Genomic DNA, 21,407 nt, shown 5'->3' on the forward strand with positions numbered 1-21,407 from the left:
GAGAAAGAGGAAAGAAGAAGAGGAGAGAAAAAGACAAAGAGAACTTGAGAGGAAATGAAGAGACAGAGACAGAGAGAGGAGGAAAGGGATAGGGAGAGACAGAGAGATAAAAGAAGAAAGAAAGAGAGAAGAGAGAGAGAAAGACAGATAGAAGAGAAGGAAAGAGAGAGAAAGACAGATAAAGAAGAGAGAGAGGGAAAGAGGAAAGAAGAGGAGAGAGAAAGACAGATAGAACTTGAGAAGGAAAGGGCGCGACAGAGAGAGGAGGAGAGGGATAGGGAGAGACAGAGAGATGAAGAAGAGAGAGAGAGAAAGAGGAAAGAAGAGGAGAGAGAAAGACAGATAGAATTTGAGAAGGAAAGGGAGAGACAGAGAGAGGAGGAAGAGAGAAAGAGGAAAGAAGAAGAGGAGAGAAAAAGACAAAGAGAAATGGAGAGGGAAATGAAGAGACAGAGACAGAGAGAGGAGGAAAGGGATAGGGAGAGACAGAGAAAGAGGAAAGAAGAAGAGAGAGAGAAAAGACAAAAGAAAGAGGAAAGAAGAGAAAGACAGATAGAACTTGAGAAGGAAAGGGAGAGACAGAGAGATAAAGAAGAGAGAGAGAGAAAGAGGAAAGAAGAGAAGGAGAGAGAAAGACAGATAGAACTTGAGAAGGAAAGGGAGAGACAGAGAGAGGAGGATGAGAGAGAGAGAAAGAGGAAAGAAGAGAAGGAGAGAGAAAGACAGATAGAACTTGAGAAGGAAAGGGCGCGACAGAGAGAGGAGGAGAGAGAGAGAGAAAGAGGAAAGAAGAGGAGAGAGAAAGACAGATAGAACTTGAGAAGGAAAGGGAGAGACAGAGAAAGGAGGATGAGAGAAAGAGGAAAGAAGAGGAGAGAGAAAGACAGATAGAACTTGAGAAGGAAAGGGAGAGACAGAGAGAGGAGGATGAGAGAAAGAGGAAAGAAGAGAAGGGAGAAAGACAGAGAGAAGTGGAAAGGGAAAAGGAGAGACAGGTAGAGGAAGGAGAGAGGGGGAAGCTTAGGATGAAAGAGGAGAGATTGAGAGAGAAGGAAAGGGAGAAACTCAAAGAAAAAGAGCGAGAAATGGAAATACAGAGAGCGGAGGAAAGGATGCAGGAAGATGAGATAAAGAGAGAAGAAGATCGGGAGAAAGAAGAAGCAGTGTCCCCAATCCATTTCATCACTCTTAAACCTGACCAACCTCCCAAGCCAGAGCCTCCTCCCTCAACTACCGTCCCCATCATAGAACCAATACCAAAAGAAGAGAAGCAGCCTCACATCGAGGTGGTCTACGACGACTTCTCTGTCAAAGAGGAGAAGCCTCTTATCAAGATGGTCTATGATGATTTCTCCGTCAAGCCCCGGCGGTGGGGGTCTCAGGCCAGGTTCCTTGCTGACCGTGCCCAGGTCAAGTCACCCTCCCCTGGAACAGAGGAGCCTGAGTCACTGGGCTCCTCGGAATCCGACCTCCAGAGAACCGTTGTTGACACCCAGGAGCCAGCCCAAGAGAGTCCAGTCAGCGTCAAACCTCACCCAGCTGAGAGGGATCTAGAGGGGGGAGTCCCCACCCCAAAGGATGAGACAGAGAATAAGAAGGAGAAGAAAAAGAAGGAGGAAGAGAAGTATAAGGAGGAGGGCACCAGCATGGACATGGAGGAGGTAAGCAAGGGGAATATCAACTGGGGAGTAAATATGAAAATTATAACACAAAAAGGGTATTTAATGGCCTAGGTCATTTTCCTTTCCAGCACTGGTGTGGACTGACTTTCCATTGGCTTAAACCCTGGTGGTATACTGGGGAAATTGTGTTTCCATAAGAATCCACATAAAGGCATTTATGGGGGTAGCCATACAGATACTTATCATTTTTATATAAAATCTCAAAGCAGGTTACACGGCTATTGGCTAAATACCAAGGTATCCCTTTAATGTTGTACTACCTGCTAAAGGAACAAGTATGAAGTCACTGCTAAAGAAGGTAGTGTGTGTGTGTGTGTGTGTGTGTGTGTGTGTGTGTGTGTGTGTGTGTGTGTGTGTGTGTGTGTGTGTGTGTGTGTGTGTGTGTGTGTGTGTGTGTGTGTGTGTGTGTGTGTGTGTGTGTGTGTGTGTGTGTGTGTGTGTGTGTGTGTGTGTGTGTGTAACTGTAAATAGTTGGATCAAGGTGTGTCATTGTGTAATGATACTGACATGCCCTGAAACCAGAACCTATTCACTACCTACCCTGCCTGCTACCTAGATAACCATAGCTACAAATAGGTGTTGGTTCAAGGGGTGTGTAGTTATACACAGACTCTCTATCACAGACACACACACACACACACACACACGGACACACACACACACACACACACACACACGGACTTGCACAAGCACACAAAAATACACATACGATACAAATATATCCGGGTACATACACTAACAGACAATGACAATGCCTACTTGGTCTTGGTGATATTTCATTCACTTCTTGTGGTTTTCTACTGAATGAGAAGTTGTCATTGAGCAATAACTTATTGTGGCTCTCTGCTGCCCCCATTCAGTACAGCGACAGTATTACAAAACACTTTGGGATATTTGACAGAATTTAGAACTTGAGTATAAGTAAATACGAAAGTGTTTCTTTAACGAGGAAATTCCCTTCGGCAATATAGCTAAGTAGTCCCAAATATCCCCACATATACTTTGTGTGTGGGCGTGCCTGCTTGCTTTCGTGTGTGAGCGAGAAATAGAAAGTACCCGAGATCGAGACATTTACTTCCCTTCCATCACTATTGCAGTCTTTGTCTTCCTTTCATTTTACCTTCACTCAATGTATTTCTCTACTAGAAAGGGGTTGTATATACAATGATTGGCCCATAGTACCAATTATATGTCTTGTGAAATTTGGATTGTTGGTCTGTTTAAATTAATGAGTATTTTAGTTTCAGGTCTTTTGTTGTGATCTAAAAACAATCAATAAAATGTATATATAAAAATAACAGGGTTGTATACAGGGAGGGAATTAGAATAGCCATATCTCCTCTTTTAGCTGTTTGACATAGATATGAAAAAGGACATTGGGAGATACAGGAAGGATAGGCAAGACTAAGGGTGATGTATAAAGGAGGAAGACAGAGAGAGAAGATATTAAGAAGTGTTAAAATAGAAATGCCTGAGGCTTCTATGGGTGAGTGATCTCTTCTGCTCATAGAAGAACTAATAGCTATATTGTAAATTAAAAGCTGTCACACTTCTGTTCATTGTGAAAGAGAACTAGAGAAGTCAGGGCAGTCAGCGTGGCTAAATAGGAAGATATCTCTTTAGAGCCACACTGTGTACACCACAAATAGTGTAGCTTTACTGTAGAATATCAATCTCGTTCTACTCGCTGAGAAGAGCATGAAATCACCACTAAAAAAGTCAAGCTATTCCACGCACATTGGCAGGACTAAGAGGTAGCAACTAACAACATACTGTAGTATTTTGATCATGCAAACACTGCAAAATCTGCATTTGAATTAGGGGTTTAGTGACAGATGCAGATGAAGACAATTTAGACCTACGCAATTAGTTCGTTTTTTTACTCATTTTTTATTTTCAATTTCATAAAAGCAGATGAATATAGACACATACTACTTATACTACTACATGCAGATGGGTACAGTTCATGGTACATGGCAACATAAGTGAAACTATATTAGGTGGTATATTAACATAACAGAAATCATAAAACATTTCCAGACAGAGATAATCATTATTATAAAGAAATAGAGCAATAGAAAAAGACACCCAAACCCACACACAAAAAAGTACAAATACAAAACAAAATGTGGGGAGGGGCTTTATTTCATGCCATTAATAGTGTCATTACTGGGCTCCATCTTTGAATAAATGTAGGTCTTTATAATCTAAGTGAATGTGTTATTTCTTCCCTCTCATACAGCTCCCAAACCATTTGCAGACACAAGTTATATGTTGGGGCGGTTGAGTTTTAAAAAAGACCTAGGCAATGTTTTCAACACGCATTATATGGAGACAGCTCCTGTTTCTTTGGTTTGACACAACAACAGCATTTATGTGTAGCAAAACATGCTGTTCAGTTTCAATGTTACATTTCTGTAGGCTGACAGGACTTTCCAATAAGTCAAATTCTAAGTAATCTCCCTTCAACGGGAATTCATGTTTCCTGTTGGTGTGTGGCTTTTTTTCTGCCTTACTTACTCATTCTATAGGACTATATCGTGTTTACATGAAGGTACACTCAGAGAAGATAGAGAAAGCAAGACATTTCATAGGCTCCTTTTTTTCTGGTTGGTGTGTGGCAAATGAACTAAGTAGACCAGATCCACCTGCTGTCTGAATAGGTATAAAGCCAAGCTTGTTGATTTATTCCCACCTGCAATCATGGATTTTTTTCTCAGGAGTATAATTCATTGTCTGATCCATCCTGCTGACTTGGATGGGATTATGTCATCTTTTCATGAACCCATCAGAAGTCCCACCCAGGTGACTACTTCAACATGGTGAAAGTCCCCGATGGCCCTGCCCATGCTGATATAGGTTGTGTGGCACGTGAGCCATCTATCCAAGTTTATGTTTTCCTTATATTTAGCTTTCTTCCTCAATTCACTTTCATTTGAATGAGTGAGTTACCATTTAGTCCAGTAGATGGTGCTAAATAACCAAACTATATTTACTTATTTACAAAACCTGAAGTTACCTTTCAGTGAGTCCAATTATATTTACTTCCCATCGTGGCAATCCCTCACTCATTTCACTGGTTTCATGCAGATTTGAAGAGTTAATAATGAGCATTGTCAAAGGAGGACAGAAATTGTGTTACTAGTTACAAGCATTTCGCTATCTTACAATAACATCTGCTAACCATGTGTTTATGACCAATACATTTTATTTAATTAGATAATCCCCCAATCAATGCTCAAATATGTATATGATGTAATTCATCAATATAAAACTAAACAACACATCTGTGAAGCTAAAACAGTCTTTCCCATTTCATATTATCTTTATGATTTTTTAAAGGTGAATCATGTTTCTCCAGTAAGAGCTAGAGGGAGAAAGGCTATTTCTGGTCTGAGAGAGCAGTGTCAGTGTGTTTGCTCTCCAAACACAAGCTGATCAGCCAACCATGAGGGCTGTTCAGACTGACTGACTGACTGATTGACTGACTGATTGACTGACTGACAGATTGACTGATTGATAGATGGACAGTATGTAGTAGTGGAAAGTTGCATGCATAACTTAATAAGATATTAGAATCCTGCCCTCACCCTCCATCCATCAACACTGTTCAACAACCCCACTTCTCTCATGATAGCCATTCATAAATACCATACATGGTACGACAAGCTAGATCTTGCTCTCTGTCTCTCTCTCTCCGTCCCTTGTCACCCCCTTTGCTGAGAGAGTGCCTCTCTCGCTCTCTCTCGTCCCTCTCTCTCTCTCTCTCTCTCTCTCTCTCTCTCTCTCTCTCTCTCTCACACACACACACACAAACATGGACACACAGACACACAGTGAAAGCACTACGGCTAGAGGTAGGGCTCATCGACTGCCAGGAAAGTTCCTCTTCTATTTTCCTCTTCCCCCGTTTTCTTTCTCACACACGCAAACACGGTCTCTCTTTCCTTTCTCTCTCTCGCTCCTTCAACCTCACACACTCTCTCCACATACCTCTATCTCTCTCTCCCTGTTTCTCTCTCTCAGTCTGTCTCTCTCCCTGTTCCTCTGTCACTCACTCACTCAGTCTCTCTCTCTCTGTCTCACTCGTTCTCTCTCTCTCTCTCTCTCTCTCTCTCTCTCTCTCTCTCTCTCCAAGCCTAAAAAATGTAGATCTTGACTCCGGCACCTGCCCTTACCTACAGCACAGAGAAAGGGAGAGACGGAGGCAACAGCAGAGCAGCACCCTGGTCCAGCCTCACCTTCCCATGGGATTTTCCACCTTCCTTCCTTCCTAACACAGAGCCCAGCTTTGATTGTTGTTCTCTGAGAACGTTCACCCAACTCTGTGGAGATAAAAGCAGAGAATTAAGCTCAACTCACCTGGTTGTGCATGAATGGATGCAAGGAGAAGTCAAGATTCCCATCTGGTTTTCCCATTTTTCTAAAAGAAATGGGAGGAAGGGTCTGAGAGAACCTGGGAGTTCCGGGGTCTTTAACTGCGGGAGAGACAGACAGGTTTGGTTTGTGAACGAGGGAATGTGTCAGAGCAAGAGAGAAAGAGAGAGAGAAAGAGACTTAATATATAAAGAACATGCAAGAGCTTAAGTGGTTGTACATAGATGAAGAGTAGATATAGGCTAGGTAGTCCATCTGGCTGGCTGGGTTTGACATTGAACGTGAACAATACAATAAGGAGAATAGTCTATCAGCTGCAACAGGAGTCATAGATTGATATCTTACAGTGTGTTTTCACTTTCAGACGGTTTCTTAGTGTTTGACAGAGTCTAGTTGTCACTGTGTGTGCTCAGGTTTGCCTAGTCCCATCCATTGTGGGGAGCCCTGCGGTGTCAGAGGAACGTTTTGTTGTATTCAGAGCACATGGTCGGCCAGTTCACATGATTGGCAGGGCTAAACAGGAAGAGTTGTTTCAGTAAGTGGGAGTGAGGTGTACACAGAAGCATGCTTTGAACCTAAATTGGACTTTGATTAACTCAAACTGGACTGGTTACTGTGTATACAGAAGTACACCTTGAACCTAAATTGGACTTTGATTAACTCAAACTGGACTGGTTACTGTGTATACAGAAGTACACCTTGAACCTAAATTGGACTTTGATTAACTCAAACTGGACTGGTTACTGTGTACACAGAAGTACACCTTGAACCTAAATTGGACTTTGATTAACTCAAACTGGACTGGTTACTGTGTATACAGAAGTACACCTTGAACCTAAATTGGACTTTGATTAACTCAAACTGGACTGGTTACTGTGTATACAGAAGTACACCTTGAACCTAAATTGGACTTTGATTAACTCAAACTGGACTGGTTACTGTGTATACAGAAGTACACCTTGAACCTAAATTGGACTTTGATTAACTCAAACTGGACTGGTTACTGTGGACCTTCCGTGAGGAGGACATGTTCTATCACTGCCATCTTTGACCTTTGTCCTCTGAAACCAGAAAGTAAATAAAACACAGCCAGGGAAGGAGGACTTCTCAACCACCACACCCCAAACCTGAATCCAACCCAAAAAAGTCTTGACCCTTGGTTAGCACATTCCGCTGGTTTCCATATTAACCCGGTCACCCCTGTGACCACTCAGCATTATCACGGTGGTAGCCAATAGACATGCAGAACCTGAGCGGTAAACTGTCCTCTGCCCAGGTCCATGTCTCTAGCTGGGTGGGCAGCGTGCGTCGTTCCCTGCAGGAGGCACTGAACTTAGTCTGGAAAAATGATGATGAAGAGGATGAGGTGGTGAAAGAAGAACAAGAGAAGGAGAAGGTAGAGGAGGAGGAGGGAGAAGGTGGGGACGGGAGGTTCCACAGGGCCGTGTCTCCAATGCGTAGCTTTGCCTCCCAGAGCCGGCGATCCCTGAGGTTGTTCTCGGTCCGGAGTCGCCAGCGGATCAAGCTAAGTAGACGGGCAGCAGACACCAGCGCTGTAAGAGAACTCATCTGAACAACGTCATTATCTGCTCTTGAACCAGACTGTTTTTAGAATGAACATAGACCTAAAAGTTCTACTTAGCCAAACAGCTTAATTCCCTAAATAGTCTGTAGGGCCACTACCACTTCTTTCTCCCCCTCCATCTCTACAACACGTTTCTACCTCTTTCTGCTTATTCCTATCCTTCTTCTCGCCCCTCAGAGGCTTGTGTAGGCCTATGGTGTGCGTGTGTGCCGTGCTTATCAGTGTGCATTTCCCTCTGTCAGTGGTGTGAATGAGAGTCTGGGGAAAGTGACAGGAGGCCTGAGGGAAAGAGATAAGATCCATGGAAACACTGTAGCGTGCGTGTATGTGTGTTTGTGTGTGTGTGTGTTTGTGTGTGTGTGTGTGTTTGTGTGTCTGTGGGCATGCATGTGTGTGTGTATGCTCCTTGCTATGAATTTCTGCTCATGCTAACCTCACACACCTCTCAAGGCCCATGTTTTTGTGTCCATGTATAGTCTTTCTATTCCTCTCACTGCAGAACACATTTAGCAGAACCACACAGCTGTATTGCATTGCTTACATCTCTGTAATAGAGCTGATGGTGTGGTTTATGCTGTAGACCTGCAGAAAGGTAGACTGCTTCAGGGTGCAACAATATGCCGTCCATAACCACTAGTGTGTGTGAGTTCCTCGAAATTATGTGAGTACGTTTTTTAAAACCCTGTTCTGTCTCGGAAGCGAGTATGTCTCCTTGTGTATATTTCTATCAGGCCTTGTGTATATTTCTATCATATCCTGCACATTTAATGTCTGAACACGCACATGGATATTTTGGTTTGGGTGAGTGTGTGTCTATGTGTATGTGTCATTTATCGCTGCATTGTTTAGAGGACGTGCAAGCTAGCATTGGGTCCTTTTTCAGTCTGGATGGCTTTGAGCCCCCCTATAACTTTACTGTGAAACACAGATGTTAAAATGAGGTGTGACTGCAGAGTACTACCTGCTCTGTCTTGACTTGTAACCCTCCCCCTTAGGATCCCTTGCTGGTGTCACTTGTTAAATCCACTTCAATCAGTGTAGATGAAGTGGAGGAGACAGGTTAAAGAAGGTTTTTAAAGCCTTGAGACAATTGAGACATGGATTGTGTGTTTCATTCAGAGGGTGAATGGGCAAGACAAAACATTTACGTGCCACAACTGTGGGAAGCATTGGAGTCAACATGGGCCAGCATCCCTGTGGAACGCTTTTGACACCTTGTAGAGTCCATGTCCCAATGAATTGAGGCTGTTCTGAGGGCAAAAGGGGGAGGTACAACTCAATATTAGAAAGTTGCTCTTACTTATTACCGCCTACCTTATTTGACATTGTAAGCTTTTTATGTAAACAATGGCTATCTGCCCTTTGGACTGATATACAGCTGCCAATGTAACTCTGGCAATTTAACCCTGCTGCTATACATACACTACATGACCAAAAGTATGTGGACACCCCTTCAAGTGAGTGGATTCGGCTATTTCAGACACACCATTTGGTGACAGGTATATCAAATTGAGCACACAGTTATGCAATCTCTATAGACAAACATTGTCAGTAGAATGGCCCGTACTGAAGAGCTCAGTGAAGAGCTCAGTGTCATAAGATGTCATAAGATGCCACCTTTCAGTTTGTAAAATGTCTGCCCTGCTAGAGCTGCCCCGGTCAACTGTAAGTGCTGTTATTGTGGAAACATCTAAGAGCAACAACGGCTCAGCCGCGGAGTGGTAGGCCACACAAACTCACAGAATGGGACCGCCGAGTGCTGAAACACGTAGCATGTTATAATAGTCTGTCCTCGGTTGCAACACTCACAAGCGAGGTCCAAACTGCCTCTGGAAATCCTCTGGAGTGACGAATTATGCTTTACCGTCTTGCAGTCCGATGGACAAATCTAGGTTTGACGGATGCCAGGAGAACGCTACCTGCCCGAATGCATAGTGTCAACTGTAAAGTATGGTGAAGGAGGAATAATGGTCTGGGGCTGTTTTTCATGGTTAGGGCTAGGCCCCTTAGTTCCAGCAAAGGTAAATCTTAATGTTACAGCATACAATGACATTCTAGAGGATTTTATGCTTCCAACTTTGTGGCAACAGTTTGGGGAAGGACCTTTCTTGTTTCAGCATGACAAGGCCCCCGTGCACAAAGCAAGGTCCATACAGAAATGGTTTGTTGATATCAGGGTGGAAGAACTTGACTGGCCTGCACAGAGCCCTGACCTCAACTCCATCGAACACCTTTGGGATGAATTGGAACGCCGAATGCGAGCCAGGCCTAATCGCCCAACATCAGTGCCCGATATTAATGCCCATGATTTTGGAACGAGATGTTCGACAAGCAGGTGTCCATCTACTTTTGAACATGTAGTGTATCAAACAGGGTTGTGAAGGCCATACGGCTCTGTCCCAATGGACCTTAGTCAAAAGTAGTGCACTATATAGTTAATAGGTTGCCATTTGAGATGGAGCCGAAACACACCCAGTCTTCCTGTCTGTCACTGTACTTCCTCTATGAGGCCATAGCCTACTGTACTGTAGGCAAATCCCCTGAGAGAGGCTCATTCAGCCACACAGTGACAAGGCCAGCCAGACCAGAGTGATGCAGCACGATATGAAGCATCAAGCAAATGAAGTCACACAGAGATAATATCTCACTCACTCTTTCTCTCTCTGTGTGTGTAGCCTGACTCACCCCACCCAATCAATCAGCACAAAGCAGTAAAGTAGTTATGAAGGAAGATGTTTACTAAATCAAAAGCCGTTCTTCTCCCACTGTCTTTACACAGAGGTTGTTTTTGTTGCCGGGTAACATAAAAAACGACGGTAGGTTGGCATGTGTGCCTTGAAAAACACAAGTATGAGGTGAGGTTCAAAGAATGTGTGTGTGCGTGTGTGTGCGTGCGTGTGTGTGTGTGTGTGTGGGTGTGTGCGTGCATGCGTGCTCATGTGGTGTTTGTGTTTGACTGTGTCAGTGTGTGTGTGCTCATGTGGTGTTTGTGTTTGACTGTGTCAGTGTGTGTGTGTGTGGTGTTTGTGTTTAACTGTGTGTGTGCGTGTGTGTGTGTGCTCATGTGGTGTTTGTGTTTGACTGTGTCAGTGTGTGTGTGTGTGTGCGTGTGTGTGTGTGCTCATGTGGTGCATTTGTGTTTGGTGTTTCACTGTGTTGTGTGTGTGTATGTGTGTGTGTGTCCGTGCTCGTGTGGTGTTTGCCTGTGTGTGTGTGTGTGTGTGTGTGTGTGTGTTTGTGTTTGTATGTTTGTGTTTGACTGTGTGTGTGTGTGTGTGTGTGCATGCGTGCTCGTGTGGTGTTTGTGTATGACTGTGTCAGTGTGTGTGTGTGTGCTCATGTGGTGTGTGTGTTTGACTGTGTCAGTGTGTGTGTGTGTGTGTGTGTGTGTGTGTGTGCGCTTGTGTTTGACTGTGTGTGTGTGTGTGTGTGTGTGTGCATGCGTGCTCATGTGGTGTTTGTGTTTGACTGTGTCAGTGTGTGTGTGTGCGCTTGAGTTTGACTGTGCCAGTGTGTGTGTGTGTGTGTGTGTGTGTGTGTGTGTGTGTGTGTGTGTGTGTGCTTGCTCGTGTGGTGTTTGACTGTGTGTATGTGTGTGTAGTATGTGCATGCGTGCGTGCTAATGTGGTGTTTGTGTTTGACTGAGTGTGTGTGTGTGTGTGCATGCGTGCTCGTGTGGTGTTTGTGTTTGACTGTTTCAGTGTATGTGTGTGTGTGTGTGTGTGTGCGTGCGTGCGTGCTTGTGTGGTGTTTGACTGTGTCAGTGTGTGTGTGTCTGTGTGTCTGTGCTCGTGGTGTTTGTGGAGGACAGTGTACCCTCTTGTGACCAGCTCATTAAAAGATGCATGCTTGGCTCGTTGTTCAACCTCTTCCTTTTGTTGTTGTAGTTACCGCTCTTGGCTTATTGTGTTCTCCCTATCACCGTCAGTGGTGTAAAGTACTTAAGTAAAAGTATTTTTGGGGGGTATCTGTACATTACTTAACTATTTATATTTTAGAAAATTTTACTTCTACTTCTCAACTTTCCTGAAGAAAACATTATACTTTTTACTCCATACATTGGAGTTTGGAGTAAAAAGTGTTGGAGTGTGCCCCTGGCTTTATGCACATTTTTAAAACAAGAAAATGGTGCCATCTCGTCTTCTTAATATAAGAAATTTGAAATTATTTATACTTATACTTTTGCTTTTGATAATGAAATAAAACATCCCTTTTTCAGGACCCTGTCTTTCAAAGATAATTCATAAAAATCCAAATAACTTCACAGATCTTCATTGTAAAGGGTTTAAACACTGTTTCCCATGCTTGTTCAATGAACCATAAACATTTATTAAACATGCACCTGTGGAACGGTTAAGACACTAACAGCTTGCAGACAGTAGGCAATTAAGGTCACAGTTATGAAAACTTAGGACACTAAAGAGGCCTTTCTACTGACTCTGAGAAACACCAAAAGAAAGATGCCCAGGGTCCTTGCTCATCTGCGTGAACGTGCCTTAGGCATGCTGCAAGGAGGCATATGCCACAGTGTAGATGTGGCCAGGGCAATAAATTGCTATGTCTGTACTGTGAGACGCCTAAGACAGCGCTACAGGGAGACAGGATGGACAGCTGATTGTCCTCACAGTGGCAGACCACGTGTAACAACACCTGCACAGGATCGGTACATCCGAACATCACACCTGCGGGACAGGTACAGGAGGGCAACAACAGCTGCCCGAGTTACACCAGGAACGCACAATCCCTCCATCATTGCTCAGACTGTCCGCAATAGGCTGAGAGAGGCTGGACTGAGTGCTTGTAGGCCTGTTGTAAGGCAGGTCCTCACCAGACATCACCGGCAACAACGTCGCCTATGGTCACAAACCCACAGTCGCTGGACCATACAGGACTGGCCAAAAGTGCTCTTCACTGACGAGTCGCGGTTTTGTCTCACCAGGGGTGATGGTCGGATTCACATTTTTCATCGAAGGAATGAGCATTACACCGAGGCTTGTACTCTGGAGCGGGATCGATTTGGAGGTGGAGGGTCCATCATGGTCTGGGGCATGTGGTCATTGCAGGCAATTTCAACGCTGTGCGTTACAGGGAAGACATCCTCCTCCTCCCTCATGTGGTACCCTTCCTGCAGGCTCATCTTGACATGACCCTCCAGCATGACAATGCCACCAGCCGTACTGCTCTTTTTTTGTGGGGGATTTCCTGCAAGACAGGAATGTCAGTGTTCTGCCATGGCCAGCGAATAGCCCGGATCTCAATTCCATTGAGCACGTCTGGGACCTGTTGGATTGGAGGGTTACGGCCATTCCCCCCAGAAATGTCCGGGAAATTGCAGGTGCCTTGGTGGAAGAGTGGGGTAACATTTATATTCGAGCAATTACATTTACTTTTGATACTTAAGTATATTTCAAACCAAATACTTTTGGACTCTTACTCGAGTAGTATTTTTAGTATTTTAGTGGGTGACTTTCACTTTTACTTGAGTATTTTTCTATGAAGGTATCTATACTTTTAAGTGTGACACTGGGGTACTTTTTCCACCACTGGACACCATTCTATTGCAACTCCTTGTCTTCTCCATGTTCAGGGGAAGAACAAGATTCCACAAAATACAGACAAGCATATTTGATGTAATCTGTCAGTTAACAAAAAGATAGTTGATGAGAGTTGACATCATACAGATACCGTAGCTAAGCTCATTCATCAGATAACATCATACAGATACCGTAGCTAAGATCATTCATCAGATAACATCATACAGATACCGTAGCTAAGATCATTCATCAGATAACATCATACAGATACCGTAGCTAAGATCATTCATCAGATAACATCATACAGATACCGTAGCTAAGATCATTCATCAGATAACATCATACAGATACCGTAGCTAAGATCATTCATCAGATAACATAATACAGATACCGTAGCTAAGATCATTCATCAGATAACATCATACAGATACCGTAGCTAAGATCATTCATCAGATAACATCATACAGATACCGTAGCTAAGATCATTCATCAGATAACATCATACAGATACCGTAGCTAAGATCATTCATCAGATAACATATCATTACAGATACCGTAGCTAAGATCATTCATCAGATAACATCATACAGATACCGTAGCTAAGATCATTCATCAGATAACATCATACAGATACCGTAGCTAAGATCATTCATCAGATAACATCATACAGATACCGTAGCTAAGATCATTCATCAGATAACATCATACAGATACCGTAGCTAAGATCATTCATCAGATAACATCATACAGATACCGTAGCTAAGATCATTCATCAGATAACATCATACAGATACCGTAGCTAAGATCATTCATCAGATAACATCATACATACACTGAGTGCACAAAACATTCCGAATACCTTCCTAATATTGAGTTGCACCCCCCTTTACTCTCAGAAAAGCCTGAATTCGTTGGGGCATGGACTCCACAAGGTGTCGAAAGCATTCCACAGGGATGCTGGCCCATGTTGACTCCAATGCTTCCCACAGTTGTGTCAAGTTGGCTGGATGTCCTTTGGGTGGTGGACCATTCTTGATACACACGGGAAACTGTTGAGAATGAAAAACCCAGCAGTGTTGCAGTTCTTGACACACTCAAACCGGTGTGCCTTGCACCTACTACCATACCCCGTTCAAAGGCACTTAAATATTTTGTCTTGCCCATTCACCCTCGGAATGGCACACATACACAATCCATGTCTCAATTGTCTGTCAGTCTATGTCATTGAAAGAGTTTTGTACACTCAGTGTACATCATACAGGTATCATACATAGGTCAGCATTCATGGAATGCTCCTTACATTAGCATTATATCGGCCCTCTGGGCAAAAGTGTCAGCTGAGTATCGGTATTTGTTCTACTCCATGCAAAGTTTCCCTCTCCATGAAACTTACCTACATTTTTGATAATGGTCCCTCTCTGTTTTCTCTCTCTCTCTCTCCCCCCTATCAGGTTCAGTTGACGTGTTATGTGGGGGCAGGAGAGGGACGTGACACAGAGTCTCTGATTGGTGGAGAGCCAGACAAGCAGTACGGGGGCTGTGACACAAGACTGTCTGAGGATGACTGGTGGGTGCACTGCAAAACAGGGAACCATACATGAGTCCTATACTACTGATAAGTATAGTAGGGTGCAGCTCAATAGTCTTAAGTAGCTCCCTCTCCTGGTCTCATCTCTCCTTTACCTGCTCTGATGTGAAAAGATAGGATACGGGTGTATCTTAATCATCTTAAGTAGTTTCCTTACCTAGCCTCTGTTCTTTGTCTGCTGTGATGTGAAGAGACAGGATAGGACAGGGGAAAGTAGTTTGGCTTCTTCTGACCTCTGCTGGTTGATTAAACACATCACAGGGTAGTGTATACCGAACAAAAATATAAAACAACATGGAACAATTTCAACGGTTTTACTGAGTTTCATTAGGCCCTAAACTATGGATTTCACATGACTGGGCAGAGGCGCAGCCAATCAGACTGAGTTTTTCTCCACAAAAGGGCTTTATTACAGACAGAAATACTCCTCTGTTTCATCAGCTGTCTGGGAGGCTGGTCTCAGATGCTCCTTCAAATCTTGAGATGTCTGTGGCATTGTGTTATGTGACAAAACTGCACATTTTAGAGTGGCCCTTTATTGTCCCCAGCACAAGGTGCATCTGTGAAATTATCATGCTGTTTAATCAACTTCTTGATATCCCACACCTGTCAAGTGGATGGATTATTTTGGCAAAGGAGAAATGCTCACTAACAGGGATGTAAACAAATGTGTGCACAAAATATGGGATCTTTTCTTTCAACTCATAAAACCTGGGACCGACACTTTACATGTTGCGTTTATATTTTTGTTCAATATGTCGTGTCTTTGGCATCATTAAAATGAAGACTGTTATTTTATCAAATCAATTCTAGGAAGTAATAACTAGGAAGTCGGGGCACCAAGGAAAATATTCAGATTACAAAGTTATCATTTTCTTAATAGAACTTTTCAGGTATTTTAATATCTGATCAATTAGTCTTCTAATTAATTAATTATTCTTTACCTCACGTTAGTCTCATTCCAAACGTCATAAATTGTTGGTAATTTGCACGAACCCAGTCTTCACTATGAATCATCCATACATCAATTGTCTCAATCATGTATTTATTAACTAACTAAATAATCACAGAAATGCATTAACAAACAACAAAGTAGATATGTTTACAAGGAAATGATAGGGGATATGCCCTAGTGGGCTAAACCGATATTACGGCTTGGTGGACAAAAGGGAAGTGGGTGTAGACTGAGAAACGTGGGAATTACGCAAATGAGTCACTACACACTTGATAATTATATTAATTGAAATGCTAATCCTTTGCACATGAATGCTCACTCATTCTACTCAAGCCTTAGCTCCCTCTGTGATTGAGGTACTGGTCTGCTGGGAAATTCCCAAGGTGGGGGTTATATTCAGAACCGTAGGAGAGTTGCTGTCCCATGACTCCAGATCAATGATTGTGCTCATGGGGCGGGCCTTTGTTAAACTCCGAAGGGAATTGGAGTTTCCTTCATTAAACAGTTTAAAATCACATTACATAATTTCATAATTTTACATTTTTAGATGCAAGCCTCACAACTGAGACTCTTGTATAAACAGAGTTATGGTAATGAGATTCACAAACATTAAACGAAATGGACAGGTCGTAGCTGGATTCTCCCCCGACCGTGTACACATTTTCCAAAACATGGACATTGTTTAGTTCTCAAGTTCTGTGATGTGGAAGAGGTTCCTTTGTTCTCCTGTGAAACTCACTCTCTCTATACTGCCATGGCCATGAGGAGAGAGACTCCTCGAGAGAGAGAGAGAGAGAGAGAGAGAGAGAGAGAGAGACTCCTCAAGAGAGAGAGAGAGAGAGACTCCTCGAGAGAGAGAGAGAGAGAGAGAGAGAGACTCCTCGAGAGAGAGAGAGAGAGAGAGAGAGAGAGAGAGAGAGAGAGAGAGAGAGAGAGAGAGAGAGAGAGAGAGAGAGAGAGAGAGAGAGAGAGAGAGAGAGAGACTCCTCGAGAGAGAGAGAGAGAGAGAGAGAGAGAGATACTCCTATATATATATATATATATATGGTGCTCACTGTACCCAAAGAGGGCCACGTCATGACAAGTATATAAACAGGCACATCTCCATGGTTTGGTATACCCACATTAATTAATGCAGTACCAGTTCCCAAGTACCCAAATACTTTGAAATCACTTTTACTTGTCTATGTATGTCACCTTTTTATTTTTTACAGACTAAGTTCAGATATTTTGCACACCAACCTGTATCCATTGAGTTTTTGGAGTTGAATGATGTTGTGATCTCTTTTGAATTTCCCACATCCTCAGTCGGCAGACAACAGAGGACCAGATCTCACCTGTCATCACACCAGTTGAGCCTAACAGTACGTCTCCACTAGAAGAAACAGAGGACCAGATCTCGCCTGTCATCACACCAGATGAGCCTAACAGTACATCTCCACTAGAAGAGACAGAGGACCAGATCTCGCCTGTCATCACACCATATGAGCCTGACAATACATATCCACTAGAAGAGACAGAGGACCAGATCTCACCTGTCATCACAACAGATGAGCCTGACAGTACGTCTCCACTAGAAGAAACAGAGGACCCATTACCCTTTCCTGATGTAAGTCAAGGCTTATCTGGTACTTTCCATTATGCATGCAAGCATTTACAGGCAATACAATACTTGATTTTGCTTGTTCCTTTGTGTGTGCATACAGATCTCCGCCCCTCTATTGGACACCAGTGTTCTGCGTGCGAGGGCAGAGCTGAGGAAGAGTCGACGAACCCGCCCCACTCGAGCTTTCCGTCAGAGCTCTACCACAATAATGCTTGAGGAAGACCCGGTCCACGACTGGAGGTTCTATGACTCCTCAGGTTAGTAGACAATTCCAAATCAACCAGTATAACTGACCTTCCCCATGCACTGTAGACCTGAAGGGATCGTATAGTTCTAGGAAAAATGGTCATAGCTACACCTTGCTCTCTAATAGCCTAGGTGGAAGTCCCAATATATATTTCTTACACCAATCTCATCTTTTCAGATACACACAAGTGGCTAGAAGGTAGGGGTTAAGGATTATTACAACCATCCCTCATGTAAGGTCATTCACACAAGGCCAACCCCTTTTGCAGATAAGCTAGACTCTCTGATACGGGGGGATTGTGCGTCTGGTGAGGAGCAGCCCAGAGGGAGGGAGGTTTGTTCACAACCATCCCAGCCCCAGAGAATAGCCCTCTTCTCTGGAATGGACCCGTCTGCCCTCAAGGTACATGCTCTCAGCACCCCTATTTTACAACCTGAAACACTGTGTGCTTCCCAAATGCCACCCTTTTCCCTGTGTAGGGCCCACAGGGCTTTGGTATAAAAAGTAGTGCACTATATAGGGAAGGGATATTCAAATCCTACACTGGAGGTCTGAAATACTGCTGGTTTTCTGTTCTACCTTATAATGAATTGCACCCACCTGGTGTCCCATGTCTAAATCAGTCCTTGATTAGAAGGGAAGAATAAAGAAAACAATGGAACTGGCTTCGAGGTAAAGATTAGAATTTGAGGGATATAGGGAATAGGGTGCAATTTGGGACATAACCTAAGACTGAAATTCAATCATACCTGCACTGCTGGACATCTGCACTGCATGTGGAAAAACGACACATTTCCATAAAAAGTGCATTTTGGGTGATAAACAAAATGAGTGTGATTTTTTACAAGTTATTTCTTACAGCAGGAATCAGGACAACATTAATTTAGAAAGATTTTTCACAGTGCAGAACCAATGTGATTTTCCTTAGTAAGTGTTTTCCTGTACTATCACAAATGTCTACTTGTTCATATCTTAAATGTATCACTGACACTCTCCTAGGCCCAACTGAAGAAGCGAGGAGGTGGTGGTGGAGGAGGAGGTGGTGGAGCCGGTGGAGGTGAAGGAGTAGACACAGACTGTCAGACAGACAGACTTTCCCCTTCCCCCTCTCAGCTCTCCCGCTCTCCAAGACGGTCCTCCTTCCTCCCCGGGATGTCACGAGTGCTTCCCCCTGTAGGGAACAAAGGTGCAGGGTAAGTTTACTCCCAACATGCTGCTCTTATCTTACGAGCATAAAACCACAAGTGATTTTGTAGTTTTAAAATGTTATTCAACATGAAGCAATAAAATGTGAATAAGAAAAAAGAACAATATGACATAACAACAAGCAATGCAGATGACATAGCTAGCTGGCGACATTAGTTCGCAATTAGCTACAATAGTTATCTGCAAGGCAAACCGTTTGATCTTTGTTTGTGTGACCCTCAGGGGGGACAAGTCTCCTTCATGGCTGCGGGAACTCAAGTCTAAGAAGCGCTCGAGTCAATACAACAGTGAGGCCTAACTGAGCAGAGTAGGGTGAGGGGATGGATCCAATTTTACACCAAATATTAGAAATCAAAGTCCATATCTGATCACATGTCCCCTTCTATCCACACCTTAAAGTGATAGTTAACTCTAAAGAAAGCTTAACATTTGTTAAAGTGATGCTCCAGAACTTTTGTGTAATTTCAGTCAGTAGTTTTGAAAGTGCAGCTCACTTTGGTGTACCATGTCACCCAGTTGTGTACTACATCATCTATGTTGTATGATATGTTGTCCTGCTAAAAAAGCCTTTACAATATGTATGATATGTTAAGAATTCTATTCGTAAAATATGTTACAAATTTGTTGTGCTTAAGATCGCAGACTACATCTTTAAGTTTGCAGATTGACAATGTCAGACACACTTTGATTTTGAAGAGAAATATCACATTAAAATATGCCCCCTATCTGTGTCATGTAAATAATATTGTATTTCTGTTTACCTCTAGGAGATACCATTGACAAGGAGATCATTCAACTGCTTCTGCAGTTATTGCTGACAAACACAGCTGTGGGCTGGACTCCAATCATGTACCTTTTCAAAAACACACTTTTTTAATGAATTAACTATGCAAGACAATGGAGAAGCATTGGATACTTCCCTGCGTTGTGACCATCTTTTTCCACTTTCCTATTTGACAAAGGAACTATGAGCATGTAGATACTTTATTTGCACACACACACACACACACACACACACACACACACACACACACACACACACACACACACACACACACACACACACACACACACACACACACACACACACACACACACACACACACAGACACATACACAGATGATTCGAGGAGTGGACTCAAAATGCCCTTTTCTGTTAATTTGCAACATTTGCCTCTTATCCCAGGCCACTGTATTTTCTAGACTGTATCTCTCCATCCATCCATACTTGCATTCCAGATTCACTTGACATAATTACCATGTGTGTTTAGGTCATGCACACAAATATCCACAATACCACGATGTTCACAAACTACTTGAATTGTACATGTTTTGCCACCTAGCCATGAACTCTCTTTCTTTCTCGATGAATCTCTTGTTTTGAACTAACCCATCTGTTTCTCTGCTCTTATGTTATGCACTCACTCGCTGCTCGGATGAGCTGCTCTTGATAAAAGCATCTGCTAGATAAATTGAAATGATCTCTACTCTATCCAAACAGGAAAAGGAGTATCTCTGTCTGGAGGTTTTTGAATAACTTCCTTAAAACCTTTACTGAATGTCTCAAGACTTTAAAAAATTATTTTCCAATAGTTTCGTTCTTAATAGAACCATAATTGTTTTGGTTCCGTTCCACTGTTCTGACCAGCAAAATAAAGTTCTGAACCGGTTCAAACCCCCAAAAGTACCAGTTAATTTGATTATTTTCTGTTCTTTTTTAAACCTACTGTATGAAATTGTCTTTTTTTAAAACATTTAGCTCGACATTAAATTACTTCACCAATCTGTGCATACAGAGCAGCTTGCTATGGAGCTGGCAAGCTATAGTTGTTCACATGTGTGATGGAAAGAGTGTAGGGCAGAGAGATGCGACTGAAATTTTGCAGGTGGGGAGATAACAAGAGGGTGGAGGAGGCTTGTCTTGAACCGCTGGGCATCTTGTTATGACATACATTATCTGAATTAAGCCCACAGAATTATTTCTACGGAGTAGCGGCTTCTATGGAGGAACTTTGAATATCTTTGAACTTCAGGTAGTTCTCTTAAATACGGCCTCTGCAGAAGTCAGGGCATTCATACCTCTTGCGCTTCGCAGAACAGTGCAGAGCTGTTGTGAAGGAAGCAGTGAGTTTGTGTTTATATAGGACCTCATGCCCCCACCTACCGTCAACCAATCATGTTAATGCGGAGCTATACGGAGCCCTCCGCATTGTTATAAAATTTGGGAGGTGCACAGTGATGTGGTACAGAGCTCGATTTGGCCTCTGCATGTCTCCGGAAGCTCTGCATTGCGTCACAAGGAGCCTCCGACCACATTTTTGGATCAAGCATAAATTGTCTTTTAGTAGGCTACATGCTTCAGTGGGAGGTAGCAAAACACGCTGGCAGGCAGACACTGGAAGAAGTTTCTGAGTGACAGAGGGAGGGCTTTGTATAGGCACTTTATTGCATTTTTCTGAGGGGCTGCTAAAAAAAAATGCCCAGAATGTAAAATAACATTATTAACAATATTCCCATGCTTTGAAAATAACAGTTCAGCTTACTTTTATTTACTCCAAGCAGAGATGGGACTCATGAAAATGTATTTTATTAGGCATTAATCAAGCAAAAACATATATATTTTTTTA

The 21,407-nt window shown here is 43.0% G+C and overlaps 1 protein-coding gene across 2 annotated transcripts; it reads left to right on the forward strand.

Moving 5' to 3' along the window:
- The first annotated feature begins 1,007 nt into the window (after positions 1-1,007).
- On the forward strand, positions 1,008-20,467 carry LOC112254771 (uncharacterized protein KIAA1671). 2 transcript variants are annotated; one of them, XM_042324588.1, is made up of 9 exons: positions 1,570-1,661; positions 5,821-7,614; positions 14,630-14,745; positions 17,030-17,330; positions 17,428-17,584; positions 17,843-17,976; positions 18,574-18,767; positions 19,003-19,092; positions 19,548-20,467. In XM_042324588.1, exons 2-8 carry the CDS (start codon positions 7,300-7,302, stop codon positions 19,076-19,078), a joined length of 1,293 nt encoding a protein of 430 aa, XP_042180522.1. In that variant the 5' UTR covers positions 1,570-1,661; positions 5,821-7,299; the 3' UTR covers positions 19,079-19,092; positions 19,548-20,467. The 2 variants fall into 2 exon arrangements, with proteins under 2 accessions (XP_024283373.2, XP_042180522.1); XM_024427605.2 differs by lacking the exon at positions 5,821-7,614 and having other exon boundaries at positions 1,008-1,661.
- The last annotated feature ends 940 nt before the right edge of the window (positions 20,468-21,407 follow it).

This window comes from Oncorhynchus tshawytscha, linkage group LG07 (assembly GCF_018296145.1).
Source record: "Oncorhynchus tshawytscha isolate Ot180627B linkage group LG07, Otsh_v2.0, whole genome shotgun sequence".
NCBI classification, from domain to species: domain Eukaryota; kingdom Metazoa; phylum Chordata; class Actinopteri; order Salmoniformes; family Salmonidae; genus Oncorhynchus; species Oncorhynchus tshawytscha.